Source organism: Schistocerca nitens, chromosome 9, assembly GCF_023898315.1.
Source record: "Schistocerca nitens isolate TAMUIC-IGC-003100 chromosome 9, iqSchNite1.1, whole genome shotgun sequence".
In the NCBI taxonomy this organism is placed as follows: Eukaryota; Metazoa; Arthropoda; class Insecta; order Orthoptera; family Acrididae; genus Schistocerca; species Schistocerca nitens.
Window position 1 is genome coordinate 503,969,887 of NC_064622.1, and position 15,090 is coordinate 503,984,976.

Genomic DNA, 15,090 nt, shown 5'->3' on the forward strand with positions numbered 1-15,090 from the left:
AAAACAGCATACACATATATTCCACAATCAGACCTATGTACAATGAACATAACTCCAAAGAAATTGTGGGTAACAGAAGAAATATTTCAGTTGATTGAAAAAAGGAGGAAGTACAAAAATATTTTGAGAATGGCAGGAATTCAGCAGTATAAATCACTTAGGAATGAAATAAGTGGGCAGTACAGGGCAGCCAAGGAGAAATGGCTGCAGGAAAAATGTGAAGAAATCAAAAAAGAAATGATTGTCAGAAGGATCAACTTAGCATATAGAAAAATTAAAATAATTTTTAGTGAAATTAAACGCCAGTGTGGTAACATTAAGACTGCAATGGGAATTCCACTGTTAAATACAGAAGAATGAGCAGATAGGTGGAAAGAGTACATTGAAGGCCTATATGAGGGGAGGGCATGATAGAAGAAGAAACAGGAATTGATAAGGAAGACTAGGGGATCCATACTACAGTCAGAATTTGAAAGAACTCCAGGCGATTTGACATCGAATATAGCAGGAGGGGTAGATAATATTCCATCAGAATTTCTAAAATCATTGAGGAAAATAACCAAACAACTTTTCAGGATGGTGTGTAGAACCTGTGAGGCTAGTGACATACCATCTGACTTTCAGAAAAATATCTGTCCAATTCAGAAGATAGCAAGGGCAGATAGACCCAAAAGCTATCACACAGTCAGCATAACATCTCAGACATCCAAGCTGATGACAAGAATAATATACAAAAGAATAGAAAATAAAACTGAGGATTTGTTAGGTGACGACGAGTTTGGCTTTAGGGAAGGTAAATATACTAGAGGCAGTTCTGACATTGCACTTGATAATAGAAGCAAGACTGAAGAAAAATGAAGATATGTTAATAGGATTTGTTGATCTAGAAAAAGCATTCGAATATGTGAAATGGTGCAAGATTTCAAAATTCTGAGAAAAATAGGAATAAACTACAGTAAAAGATGGGTGAATGCAATATGTACAAGAACCAAGAGGGAAAAACAAGATTGTAAAACCAAGAAAGAAGTTTCTGGATTAAAAAGGGTGTAAGAAGGGATGTAGTCTTTCACTTTTGATGTTCAGTCTATACCTCAAAGAAGAAATGATGGTAATAAAAGAAAGGTTCAAGAGTGAGATTGAAATTCCAGAAGAAAAGATATGAATGATAAGATTTGCTGATGACATTGTTATCCTCAGTGAAAGTGAAATAGAATTACTTGGACTACTGAATGGAACGAACAGTCTAATGAGTACAGAATATGGAGTGAGAGTAAACCGGAAGAACACAAAAGTAATAAGGATAGCGAGGAACTTAACATCAGGGTTGGTGGTCACTAACTAGACAAAGTTAAGGAATTCTGTCACCTTGGAAGCAAAGTAACCCATGAGGGACAAAGCAAGGACGACATAAAAAGCAGGCTAGCACAGTCCAAGAGAAGACAACTGTTATGAAATTTCTAAGAATGTGTGATTGGAGAACATTCTTTAGCAGTGAATTGTTGACAGTGGGAAAAATGGAGAAGAAGAGAATCAATGTGTTTTAGGTATGATGCTTCAGAAGAATGTTGAAAATCAGGTGGACAGATAAGATAAGGAATAAGGAGGTACTCTGCAGAATTTGTGAAGAAAGGAAGAAACACTGACTAGAAGACTGTACCAGATGGTAGGACAGGTGTTGCGGGTTGGTATTTGTAATTATAGACACTCTCGAAATATTGATTATCCTTGAATTAATGTTTTATATTCCATGATGTACGTTCCTAGGAGAGAAATAAAATTAATGTTTTATTGGAATCACGGTGTTGTGTGTCCGTAATATTTTGGTGCCGAAACCCGGGAAGAAATAGAGATTTCCTGCGTGATTTCAACAATTAACGGCTTACTTCACGCTGTAGGAAACAAGAGATGACATCTGACCGCATCACAAGCTAAGTCCATTCCAATATAATATGATTGCATGAACTGGTTGCTTCAAAACAATTTTTGCGGCTTTGTATTGCAAGCCTGAAACTTGCACTCAGAGTAGCTAGTTTTATTAAAAGGTTTTCGTTCACTTACGTTTGCACATACGCTGCTTGTTAAATGTTTAAGCTATTCACAAGTGTACTCGTAAACAATCTTACAACAGCCGTCTTTAGTAAGACATAATGCAGGACGAATCAGAGATACAGTTAGCAAACTTCAAAAGAAAGCGAACTAGGGAGAGGACTAATGCTACGCGGTTTTGTGCAGCTGTTGATGCTCTTGCCATAGAAAGCCCATTTGATGATTTTGAACATTACAAGCAATGTCTTCAAAAAAATTCTAGAGAAGCTTGTTTCATTAGATGACGCTATTCATAATTTTCTCTCTGATGATGAATACAATGCGGATGTGCTGAGCTGCGAGGAATATATAGATAAAGTCAAACGTGCTATACAGAAGGCTACACAAGCAATTGATTGCAAGCTTTCAGCCACAACATCGCAGATGAATATCATGTCACCACCAGTGCTCACACAACCAACTTTATTCCACTCTGTCAAGGTACCAGCAATTAAGCTTGAGTCATTTTGTGGAGATGTCGAAATGTGGTCCCGCTTCTGGGAACAATTTGAATCGACCATTGATAAAGACCCATCCCTTTCTACAGTAAACAAACATGTTTTCTTACGGGGGTATCTACCAGGCTAACTGAATTTGCTAGTAGAGGGAATACCTATAACGGCTAACACGTATGAAGAAACAAAGAAAATTTTATTGAATAGATACAGAGATAGCAATCACATTATACAGGCGCACCTCGATTATTTGGATGCGCTAAAGCCTGTACAGCCAGTGACACCTGAAACGCTGAACAGTACATTCCTGGAATGTAACCGTCATATTCAAGCACTGCGTGCCTTAGGAGAAGACGTCGTGGCATACAGTAAAATTCTCACTCTGAAAATTCTGCGTGCATTTCCCGCTGAAATGTGCCAGAAATGGGTCATTCATGCTAGAAGAACCGAAGTAGCGGAAGGAGATGAACTACTTAACTTTTTGAAAGAAGTAGTTCATGGTGCTCTCACTGCACAAAAGATTCGTACAGAATATCAGTTATATCCTAGCTTCACGCCCACTGCAGCAGCGCTTCACATAAATTCAAAGCAAGCGAAATATCCACGTAAGCCTAAACGAGAAGTACCGGTACAACCATATTGCGTATTTTGCGAAGCTCGCTCTCATTGGGCCCAAGACTGCAACATAGTAACTGACAGCCAACAACGAATCGATAAACTAAAGCAAGATAATCACTGTTTTATATGTCTAAACTGAGGTCATAATGCTAGAAACTGCAGTAAGAAGGGCAAGGTCTCGTGTTCTAAGTGCAAGAAAAGTCATCACAAAGCTATCTGTACTGACATTGCTGCCTCTTCTTCATCTTCTCAGCAAATTAGCTCTACATCTGTAGGGAGAATCGACGAAAGTTTAGCAGCTTTTACTTATCTTCAGACAAATCGAGTTTGGGTCAGTGGACCAGTAGGATTAAGCAAACTTACTCGCTGTGTTCTGGATAGCGGTAGTCAGTCAAGCTTCATTTCCAAGTTCCTGATTGATGAGCTAGGTTTAAGAACTATAGAACATCGTGATCTATCTGTCAACGCATTTGAAATGCCATCCGCAACTTCAACGCATCGTAGAGTCGTAGAATTCACACTACAGGGTACGTGGACTAATTCCAAGACATCTATGACTGCGTTTGAAAGCACATACTCATTTTCTGCGCACCCAACTGTGCCTTCCGAGTTAAGAAAACTTGTACACACACAGGGACTTCAGTTTGCGGACCTAAGAGATGGTACAGAAGATCTTCCCATCGAGAGATCGGAGCAGATTACTATTGAAAAATCGTTAAAGATTCCCCTCCGATTCGACTAACGTCATCAGTTGTTCTGGTACCTTCCATTCTGGGTTGGATTCTTAGTGGAAGCAAATCAAGCACCACGGCTAACTTTGTGACGGCAAACTACATCAGTTTAGAGACAGCGACAACAACAGACGATATTTTACAACCTTTCTGGAATTTAGAAACAATGGGAATCACAGAAGATGAAACAACAACTCTGAATCAGAAGGAATTGGCGTTATTGCAAGATTTCTCAAAATCCTACTGCATCGAAGACAAAAGAAGAGTGGTGTCTTTCCCCAGAAAACCCAACGTTGTGTTATCTAATAATCTTCAGCAAGCAGAGAAGAGATTTGCTTCACTGGAGAAAAAATTTTCGAAGGACAAGAAACTGAAACAAATCTACGAGGCGCAAATGATAGAACACATCAAGAAGAAACATGTGGAAGTCACCCCTTCTGGACAGAAATTGCGTGACACATTTTATCTGCCACATCATGCAGTAAAGAAAGAAACGTTAGGTGCCATCAAATGGAGGATTGTATTTGATGGTTTGGCGCACGACCAGAATGCATGTTCATTGAATGACTCTTTAGAAATAGGTCCTAATTTACTTCCTGACATTCTTTCAATATTACTGAGATATCGTCTACATCGAGTAGCCTTAATTGCTGATATCAAACAAGCATCGCTACAGTTAGTTCTTCACAGGAAAGATAGAGATCTCACGAGGTTTTTTTGGTACAAAGTAATCATAGATCAACAAGGAAACTATATTACAATTGACAAAAGGATTACATACCGCTTCACCCGGCTACCTTTCGGACTTTCCTGCAGTCTGTTTCTTCTTGCAGCCATGCTGAAAGAACTTGCTGTAATGCACAAAATGAATTTTCCGCAAGCTGCTTTACTTGTTGAAGATAATATGTACATGGATGATTTTGTAGCAGGTGCTAAAGATGACAGTGCCGTAATTAATTTATATTATGAGCTTACATCACTCATGGGACGGACAGATCAGTCTACCAATGGCAAAGTGGGCCACAAATTCAAGCCAACTGATTGGAATATGGCAATCAGAAGGTGTCATAAACACTACAGATACGGAGGTACTGGGAGTCCACTGGAACACACAGACTGATACGCTCAGTGTTGTTCACAACAATGTTACCGACAATGTTATAAATCGTCCTGCCACTAAGCGAGAAGTACTACGCAACACTGCTAGATTCTATGACCCACTGGGTTTGTTGTCCGCTGGCGAATGTGGGTATCAACATTGCCATCATGTTCACACACAAAAATACCCCGATGGGTTGGTGTATCTGAAAACACTGAGCCAGAAATCCATGTCTTTTGTGACACATCAGAAAAGGCCTGCGGAGCAGTCCTCCGGTGCACCACAACAAATATGGTGTCAGTCCATTTAGTCTGCAGAAAAATCCGACTAGCTCCCATCAAAAAAATAACTCTTCCACGGCTGGAACTTCTAGCGACACTTCTTGGATCAAGACTGCTTCATTATTTCTGTAAGGGCACGAGCTATAATGCAAGTCGTGCAACATTGTGGACTGACTCAATTGTAGCCATAGGATGGATACAACATGACCCCAATTGATGGGAAACCTTTGTGTCAAACCGTGTTACGGAAATACAACGACTAACGAATCCGTCACAGTGGAGGCACTGCCCTGGTGATGAAAATCCAACTGATCTAACCTCCAGAGGTACCACAGCAGATAAACTTCACCATGCTACTGTATGGTTCCATGGACCTGCTTGGTTAACAAAGAACAGAACACAGTGGCCTCGAATTTTACAGACGGAAGACCACTCCTTGCCAGAAAAGATGAAATTAACAGACCAAGTCTTCACGGTACAAACAACGATTCCTATTTTAACAGCTACACAGTACAGTAGCTACTTCAAGCTGTTAAGAGTTACAGGATGGGTACTTCGCTTCAAACGGCACTTATTGAAAGAAAACAGAACATCTGGAGAACCAACAGCATCAGATTTGGGTGAAGAAAGCACTTACTGGATTCAAGTTGTTCAATAGCAACATTTTGCACTCGAACTGCGTGCACTATACAACAACATGCCTCTACCACGTAATTCTCAGATAGCTCGCTACAACCCATTCTTGCATAACGGTCTTATTCATCTCGGCGGATGGCTGCAGTTTGCAGAATTAACCAGAGATCAATGCCACCCGATAATTCTTGATGGACATCATCATTTCACACATTTACTGATCCAGCAGACTCAAATTCGTTTGCATCACCTCGGAGTAAACATAGTGTTATCTGAACTGAGAACAGAATTCTGGATCCTTAGAGCTCGACAGGCAATTAAACGTGTTCTAGACCGTTGCCTACCTTGTAAAATGGTGAAAGCTCACGTTGTTCAACAAACTGAGGCTCCATTACCACCTGAACGAGTTTCACCACTGATACCATTTACAGTAACACGTATTGACTTTGCTGGTCCATTATATGTCAGACATGGACATATTACGAAGAAAGCGTATATTGCTCTATTCGCGTGCGCAACAACACGAGCCGTACACCTGGAACTATGCTCAGATATGTCAACTGACAGATTTCTTCAAGCCCTACAAAGGTTTGTCGGAAGACGAGGAGTGCCCGGCACAATTTACACTGATAATGCTACTACCTTCCCTGCCACACACTTAGAGCTGAAGGAGCTCTGGCAGGCTCTCACGGCAAGTAAGATGCACAAGTACCTCGCCCAGCAAGCCATCACTTGGAAATTCATCGCCCCACACGCTCCTTGGTGGGGAGGATTCTGGGAACGGATGGTGGGATCTGTCAAACACTGCCTGAGGAAAGTTTTAGGACAGTCACAGTTGGACGAAGGAGGTCTCAACACAATCCTGGTCAGCATAGTATCAGCACTAAACTCCAGACCAATTACGCAAGAGGGAGAGGAGTCTGAGCCACTGACGCCCGCACATTTCCTTGTGGGTGATCGACTCACAACACTGCCTACTGGTCCAGAAACACCAGTTAGAAAGGACTTGTCCAAGGAATTTCAATGGCTGCAGAAGATGGTAGAACACTTCTGGAACAGGTGGAAGAAATAATATCTGATCATGCTCAAAAACTTCCACGAAACTCATCAACCAAGGCCAGGTTCAGGAAGACTCCAGCTGGGTGATGTCGTTCTTCTACAAGAGGATGTTCGTCCACGACACATGTGGAGGAAGGCACGGATGGAAGATCTTCATGAAGGAAGAGATGGGAAAATACGAACTGTAACCTTACGAACTTCAGAAGGATCCATAATTTCACGCCCCATTTAATTGGTCATCCCTCTAGAAGTTGACCAGGGTGGGGAGGGTGTTGCGGGTTGATATTTGTAATTATAGACACTCTGGAAATATTGATTATCCTTGAATTAATGTTTTATATTCCATGATGTACGTTCCTTGGAGAGAAATAAAATTAATGTTGTATTGGAATCACGGTGTTGTGTGTCCGTAATAACATGTGTTAAGGCATCAAGAAATAACTTTATAGGTACTAGAAGGTACTATGGAGGGTAAAAACAGTAGGGAAGACAGAGATTAGAATATATTCAGCAAATGATTGAGGACATAGGATGCAAGTGGTACTCTGAAATGAAGAAGCTGACACAGGAGAATTCATGGTGGGTCACATCAAATGTGTCAGAAGGACGATACAAAAGAAAAAGGAGCCGTGAGATGAGAGGCTGGGAAAAGTGTCGGAGTAGGGATGTACGAGGATATTGTGTAGTTTCAGAGGACAGAGGAATACCCCTGTTGGAGGGGTAGGGAGGATGGGGATGTAGGATATTCCTGATTTCAGGGCACGATGAGAGGTAATTGAAACACTGGCACAGAATGTGACTGTTACTCCAGGCCTCCGTGGTACTGAGTCACGAGAAGAATGCTCCAATCAGTGGGTGTGTGGAAGGTTGTAGTTGACTGGAGACACAAGGCACAATAGGCCTCTTTCTGGTTGAGATTGGGAGAGTATTTTCCCGAGATCCTTCTCACCCCTCTTAAAGTGGAGTTCCATCACCCCTGCGGAAGGCTCAGGTGCAAGACCTGCTCAGTCCACCCATGCTGCACTTCCTATCCAGTGTTGGCACAGATTTTTCCTACCTTTTCAGAGGTTGGACCACCTGTGAAAGCAGCCATGTCGTGTACCATCTCTGCTGCAAACACTGCACAGCTTTTCATGTCAGTGTGTTAACCAACGAGCTGTCCAGCAGGATGAATGGCCACCATCAAACTATTGCCGAGAACAAAGTTGACCACCCAGTAACACAACATACGACTGAGCACAACATGCAGCTGAGCCCAACGTGCTCAAGTTCAGTGGCTGCTTCTCAGCCAGGACTATCTGGATCCTTCCATTCACACACAGATGGGAATTATCTTTGCAACACATCCTCCCTGTTCCCAGTTTACAGTAACCCATTGTCCCTGCACCCTCCACCTAGCAGCTTCCCCTTCCTCTATTCTCCACCCCTTTCCAGTTGTGCCACTTCTCACCAGCTCTGACACCTGTGCACCAAATGTCTAGCCCATGCATCTGCCTCCCATCCCTCCGGCATTCCTAGTTGACAAACTGTCTGTCTCCTTCCAAGCTGCTAACCACCCACCCCAACCCCTCTTCCTACCTCCTGCCTCTCTTTCATTTTACCAACCCCACCTGACTCGAGCCCCACCCCGACCTACCCCACCTGTTGAACTGCATTGTGCATCCTGCCAGTACCATGTAGGGGAATAGGCGCGCGCGCGCGCGTGTGTGTGTGTGTGTGTGTGTGTGTGTGTGTGTGTGTGTGTGTGTGTGTACTCTTACTTCTGCTTGCTTATGTTTTGTTCACAAATGTGCCTGCAGTTGCTGTAGCCTTTGAAGCACATGTTCATCCTTTTAACCAAACCCTATAGATTGAAAAAAAATATTTTGAGCTACAGCAGTGTGGGAGTGGCTTAGTCATATTTACGTGTTAGTACTAACTCCTTTATTATTTCAGTTTGTATTGATACAAAGAAAAAGTGTAATTTTGTAATGTCACTACATTGTAAATTACATGTGAACCTGACTTTGATCCACGAATTTTCACCAGTCGCAGGTGCACCCACTTCATGGCAGTGTAATCTGCTATTAAACAGTGGAAAATCCATTATGCAATGTAACAATACAATGAAAAGGATAGTTGCTACTCACTATATAGCGAAGATGCAGAGTCACAGAAAGGCACAACAAAGAAAAGTCCGAAAGTTAACTTTCGACTGACAAGGCCTTTGTCAAAAATAGACAACATACATACACTCATGCAAATACAATCATACTTACGTGACCACAGTCTCTGGCAGCTGGAGCCAGTCTGGCCATGTGTGTGATTTGCATTTTGCGTGAATGTTTGCGTGTATATGTTGTTTGACAAAGGCCTTGTCGGCCAAAAGCTGACTTTCTGACGGACTTTTTGTTGTGTCTTTCTGCAACTCAGCATCTCCGTTATATGGTGAATAGCAACTATCCTTTTCATTGCATTGTTGATCTTGGATTAACATTTATACAAGCCAGATTCCTGAGATGAGCTTGATGTGAGGTCATTTTCTTTGTTAATCTCAGGTCCTGTGTCTTTATGATGGAGAGATAGACAATCTATGAGCACTGATACTTCTGCTTTCATCTGACTGGACATATCACTGACTGATGATACATATGTCCACTTTTGCTGGAAAGTAGTAGTATTTGGCTTATTGTCAATACAGGTATATGGTGTATAAGGGAACACACACGGGCTTCCGGCTCGAAGGGTACAATCGACTGCAGATACCCTTTTCTTTAAAAGTGGAAACTGTGTGTCACGATCAGCCATATCGTCCCATTACTAGTTGTCGTTACATTTTGCATGGTTCAGGTCAGTACTAGATCGGTGTGTGCTGGTCACAATTTTCAGCAGTCTTTGTAGGTAACAGAACAGGGGAAAAGATACTCAAAACACTGGTGAAGGAGAGATGGAAGGAGGTGAAAGTGACAGTCCCATCCTTCTTTAGATGGATTGTTGTTGTTTTTAAGTTCATAAATACTAGTACTGTGCTTGTGCAATGCATTACTAGCAACTGAGTTTACTAAGTCAGTCAGCTTTGTTACATTATTGAATTTGAGTTGATAAACTGAGATGTTATAAAACAGCTAAGGCAGGGACTGACAGTCATCCAATTTTAGATGAGGGAAGAGATTCGTTATCAAGCATGTGCGCATGCTCCCTGCCCCCCCCCCCTCCCTCCCTCCCCCCCCTCTCTCTCTCTCTCTCTCTCTCTCTCTCACACACACACACACACACACACACACACACACACACAGAGAGAGAGAGAGAGAGGGAGAGAGAGAGAGGGGGGGGGGGAGGGAGGAGGAGGGGGGGTAGTCAACATAAAAAGAAAAAAAAGGGAAGGACACTAAAACTCATAAAAGAATGGTAAAAGTTCATAGTCATCTAGCAGAATTGTGGCAAGAAAATAATGAGGAAAAATGTTTAGGAAAAAGAATAAAAAATACAAGAAGAGGGATGGGGGCCGGAAAGAAATATACAAACCTCTGGGAAATGTCCAGTAGCTTAATTTTTTTTGGTCCCTGCCTATCCTAATTGTAAATAGAAATCAGCGAATAGTTTATGCCATTATTAGAGTTACATTCCAACTATCCTCAGATATTACAGAGTGCATTTTATAAAAAAACAAAGTACTATAGTATTGTAAGATAAAGTTCACATTTGAAACAGTATTGGCACAAAGTTTCACAATGAATGTTACTGCACTTGGAATGCTGCATAAAACTTAACTTTGTGTTTATGTTGAATAGTAATTCTAATTGTAATCACTGTTTACTTATTTATTTTTCCTATTTATCTGTTATATTTTCACACAAATGCATTTTGTTGCATGGAGATAGATTTGTGTTTAGTTACTCAATCAGTTTTCTGTCATTACATATTTTTGTTTTAGACTGCTTCTTTAATTTGTTCCTGTACTAATTTCAGTACCTTATATTCTGTTCCTCACATTATTAATTTTGGTTTTCATTTTGTTCTTTTTTCCTTATTGTGTGCGCTGCTTGTTTGGTGTTATGCATGCGCGCAGAAATTAGCCCAGAAGTAGTGTCTGAAGTAGAGGCGCGCATGCGCCGCAAGTACCCAGTCTTACCACCACCACCACCCGCCAGCAGGTTCCCTCGCCACAAGAAACTTTCTGGCCTCGCCACAGTTCAGGAAGCAAATAATCGACCAGGTACTGTAACACTTTATTTCCATTGTCTCTCTCTCTCATATATTTAAGTTACACGTAAGTTTTACTTAACAGAAGAGTGTTTTAATATTTTCCTAATATGTAATTAGTTTCGAGCTTGATACCAGCAATTTAAAATAATTCTTAGAGGTGAGACTCCTATGTATTAGCAAATGTATTTGGGATTGAAGTGCTTTATGGTAACATTAGTTGAAATCAAGGTGTGGTGATATTTTTAAAGATGCAGTAAATGCATGTCAATCGCCATGTAGCAGAGATGTTGAGGTGCAGACAGGCATCACAAAGAGACTGCTAAACAAGTAAACTTTTGGCCAAAAGGCCTTCTTCTGAATTAGGCAAAACACACACACACACACACACACACACACACACACACACACACACACACACACACACACATTCATGCACAAATGCAACTCAACTCACACACATTGTCTCTGGCTGCTGAGGCCAGGATTATTGACATTATTCCATCCTGGATTTTCCATTGTTGGTGTATGTGTGTGGTGCACAATATATGATAGATACTTCCCAAGTGAAACTCTCTCTCACTACCTCATTAAAATTTGTGTTTTAAATCAGCTGGTTGTTGTGAGACAAGAGCTACCTGTAGCTTCATCAATTCTTTTAGTGGAATACATAATAAGTCTTCAGCTCTCATTTAATATGTGGTGTAGCAGTCATAACTAACAGATTTTGTATTACTGCTAATATGGCTGGGTAAGTGGAAGGCATCAAACCAGTGATATTTCACAGATTTAGATAATTTTCAGGCACTGCAGAATGGTAAATACGGTACAGTTGTGAGTGGGTGAAATATACCAGAGCTCAGACATTATAAACAAGAGGAAAAGCAAAATTCTCATGTCAACAGGTCACATAATTTAAGCGAATACTAACCAGTGATCCTAAAACTGACCAATTTGAAAATGCTGAAAGAAAGGTATTGGACAGGACAGGAAAAACACGGAGAAGTGAACTCTAGTACTCTAGGAGGCTGCTGTACAATTCAGCATGACTGCTGGCATAATGTGAGAAGTGGAGTACAGCTCCTAAGGAGCCATTCAGATGCCACAAGAGGGCCTCATTATGGTGATAAAGGGAAAGGTGACTGATAGACATTGTCTAAAGAACATTATAGTCAAAAATGACACACATTGATTGTTTTGTAAAATTACTTGGTGTGTCCCAAGTATGTGGGATACACACATGGATTAGTTCTTATTACTGACTGTGGTGAGCACAGTCTTGAGTTGAAATTCTAGGGAAGCCCAACGCTGTTTCCATTGAACAGTTTTAGTATGAAGTAAGACATTATTTTGAGACATGAATGAGGTGAATTTAAAGTAATTATTGATATGCTGAAGGTGTACTGCTTGTCACTGTTGATACTGCCTCCTCTTACATTAACAGCTGTAATGCCCATGGCCTTTGCTGGTATTGAACACTACCTTTTCCAATACCTGACAGATTACAAACCTAAAACCTCCTTCCTGATCATCATGACCAACTGTATCGTCAGACACAATTGGTTCACCTTTGAAGACATCATCTACAAAGAAGTCCATGGTATGGCAATGGGCATCCACATGACCTCATCCTATGCCAGCCTATTCATGGGCCATTTAGTGGAATCCTTCCTAACCACCCAGCATCCCATACCCCTCACCAGGTTCAGACACACTGATAACATCTTAATGATCTGGACTGATCTGACTCCACAATCTCAACACCTAGTCTTCCTCAATCCAACAAACCACGTTCTTCAATTTTGACCTCCACCTCAGAGATGACTACATCAGTACCTCCATCCATATCAAACATTCCAGCCACCAGCAATACTTCCACCTCGACGACTGCAACCCATTGCGTACCGATAAGTCCATTCTGTACAACCTAGCCACCTGTGGCCGTTGCAGCAGTCCCTCTCAAAATTTACCGAGGGTCTCATTGAGGCCTTCACAGACCAAAATTACCCTCCCAACCTTGTACAGAAACAGATCTCCCATTCCTTATCTCTCCAGTCACCTACTATCTCCCAAAGTCCCACTGCTTGGTGGCAAAGGTGCATTCCCCTCATGACACAGTACCACTCAGGACTGGAGCCACTGAATAACATTTTCCGCCAAGGTTTTCACTACCTCTGGTCATGCCCTGAAATGAGAAATATCCTACCTGCTGTCCTTCCCACTCCTCCAATAGTAGTGTTCCGCCGCCCCCCGAACCTACACAATATTCTCGTCCATCCCTACTTCACACCTGCTCCCACACCTTGCCTCATGGCTCATATCCCTGTAATAGATGTGGATGCAAGACCTGTCCCATACATCCTTTACTCCAAGTCAAACACTATCATCACCTATCCCATTAAAAGCAGGGCTACCTAGGAAACCAGTCGTGTGGCCTAAAAGCTAAACTGCAACCACTGTGCTGCATTATATGTGGGGATGACAACCAACAAGCTGTCTGTCCACACAAATGGCCGTTGATGAACTGTGACTGAGAAGCAGCTGTACCACCCAGTTGTCCAATACAACATTTTTCACTTCCGTGATGGCTTGTGCCATCTGTATTCTTTCTATCAACACCAGCTTTTCTGATTTGTGCAGGTGGGAACACTCCCTGAAATATATCCTACGTTTTTGTAACCCACTGGCCTCAGACCTCGTTAGTCCCCGTCCTTCACCCACCAACCCCTTCCCTTCTCCCACTCCAGCATACACAGTCTTCTATTCCATCAATGCACCCGTGGTCTTATTCCCCTTCTCTACTTGTCTCCTTTTCTGCCCCAAGCCCCCTCCCCCCATCTAAATCCCCCAGCTGCACCTAGCTGCCCCGCCCTGTCCCCACCACATTCCTTCATGCTATCGCAAGCAGCACTTTACTGCCTCACACCCATTCCCTGCTGTCACTCCCCTCCCTGCCCCTGCCTCATCCTTACCCTCACATCACAGTCCAGTATCAATGGTGAGAGACTGTGAATGTGGGAAAGCACACATGTTCGGCAGTCTTTTTGTTGTGCCTGTCTGTGATTTGGCATCTCTTCCATATGGTGAGTAGCAGTCTTTTATTGCCATATTATAGTCATTTTAGAGAAAGAGGAATTTATTGACATCAAATATAAGTTTGAGGAAGTCTTTTCTAAAGGTATTTGTATCAAGTGTAACCTTGTTCAGAAGTGAAATTTGAACAATGAACAGTTTAGAGAAGAAAAAAATAGCAGCTTCTCCAGTGTGTTGCTACAGAAGAATGCTTAAGATCAGATGGTAGAATGTTATAAACAATGAAGAGGTGCAGACTGGTACTGGAAAGAAAAGAAATTTATGTCACAGGCTGACTGAAAGAAGGGATTGGTTGCTAGGACACGTCCTGAGGCATTGAGGAATCATCAATTTGGTAATGGAGGGAAGTGTGGATGGTAAAAATTGTAGATGGAGCCAAAGACTTGAATACAGTAAGTAAGTAAGTTGGAATGGATGTAGGCTGCAAAGATGGAGATACACTAGTGTGGAGAGCTTTTATCAAAACAGTCTTCATATTGAAGACAAATCTACCCTGGCTCTTGCTGGAACACAGCAAGTGACATATTGTTTCTGAAACACTGAACTTCTAAGCCAGAAATATGTTTATATTACACATAAGGAAGTGCAGGCTATATATGTTGTTGTTGTTGTTGTTGTTGTTGTGGTCTTCAGTCCTGAGACTGGTTTGATGCAGCTCTCCATGCTACTCTATCCTGTGCAAGCTCCTTCATCTCCCAGTACCTACTGCAACCTACATCCTTCTGAATCTGCTTAGTGTATTCATCTCTTGGTCTCCATCTACGATTTTCACCCTCCACACTGCCCTCCAATGCTAAATTTGTGATCCCTTGATACCTCAGGACATGTCCTACCAACCGATCCCTTCTTCTAGT

At 41.9% G+C, this 15,090-nt stretch overlaps 1 protein-coding gene across 1 annotated transcript in view; it reads left to right on the plus strand.

Annotated features, from left to right (window-relative positions):
* The window catches only part of LOC126204437 (serine/threonine-protein kinase SIK3), a 538,421-nt gene that overhangs the window by 489,356 nt on the left and 33,975 nt on the right, over positions 1 to 15,090 (plus strand). Inside the window, exon 15 of the mRNA XM_049938826.1 lies at positions 11,010 to 11,156. Coding sequence (XP_049794783.1) covers positions 11,010 to 11,156 — 147 coding nt within the window. The remainder of the gene's footprint in view (positions 1 to 11,009; positions 11,157 to 15,090) is intronic.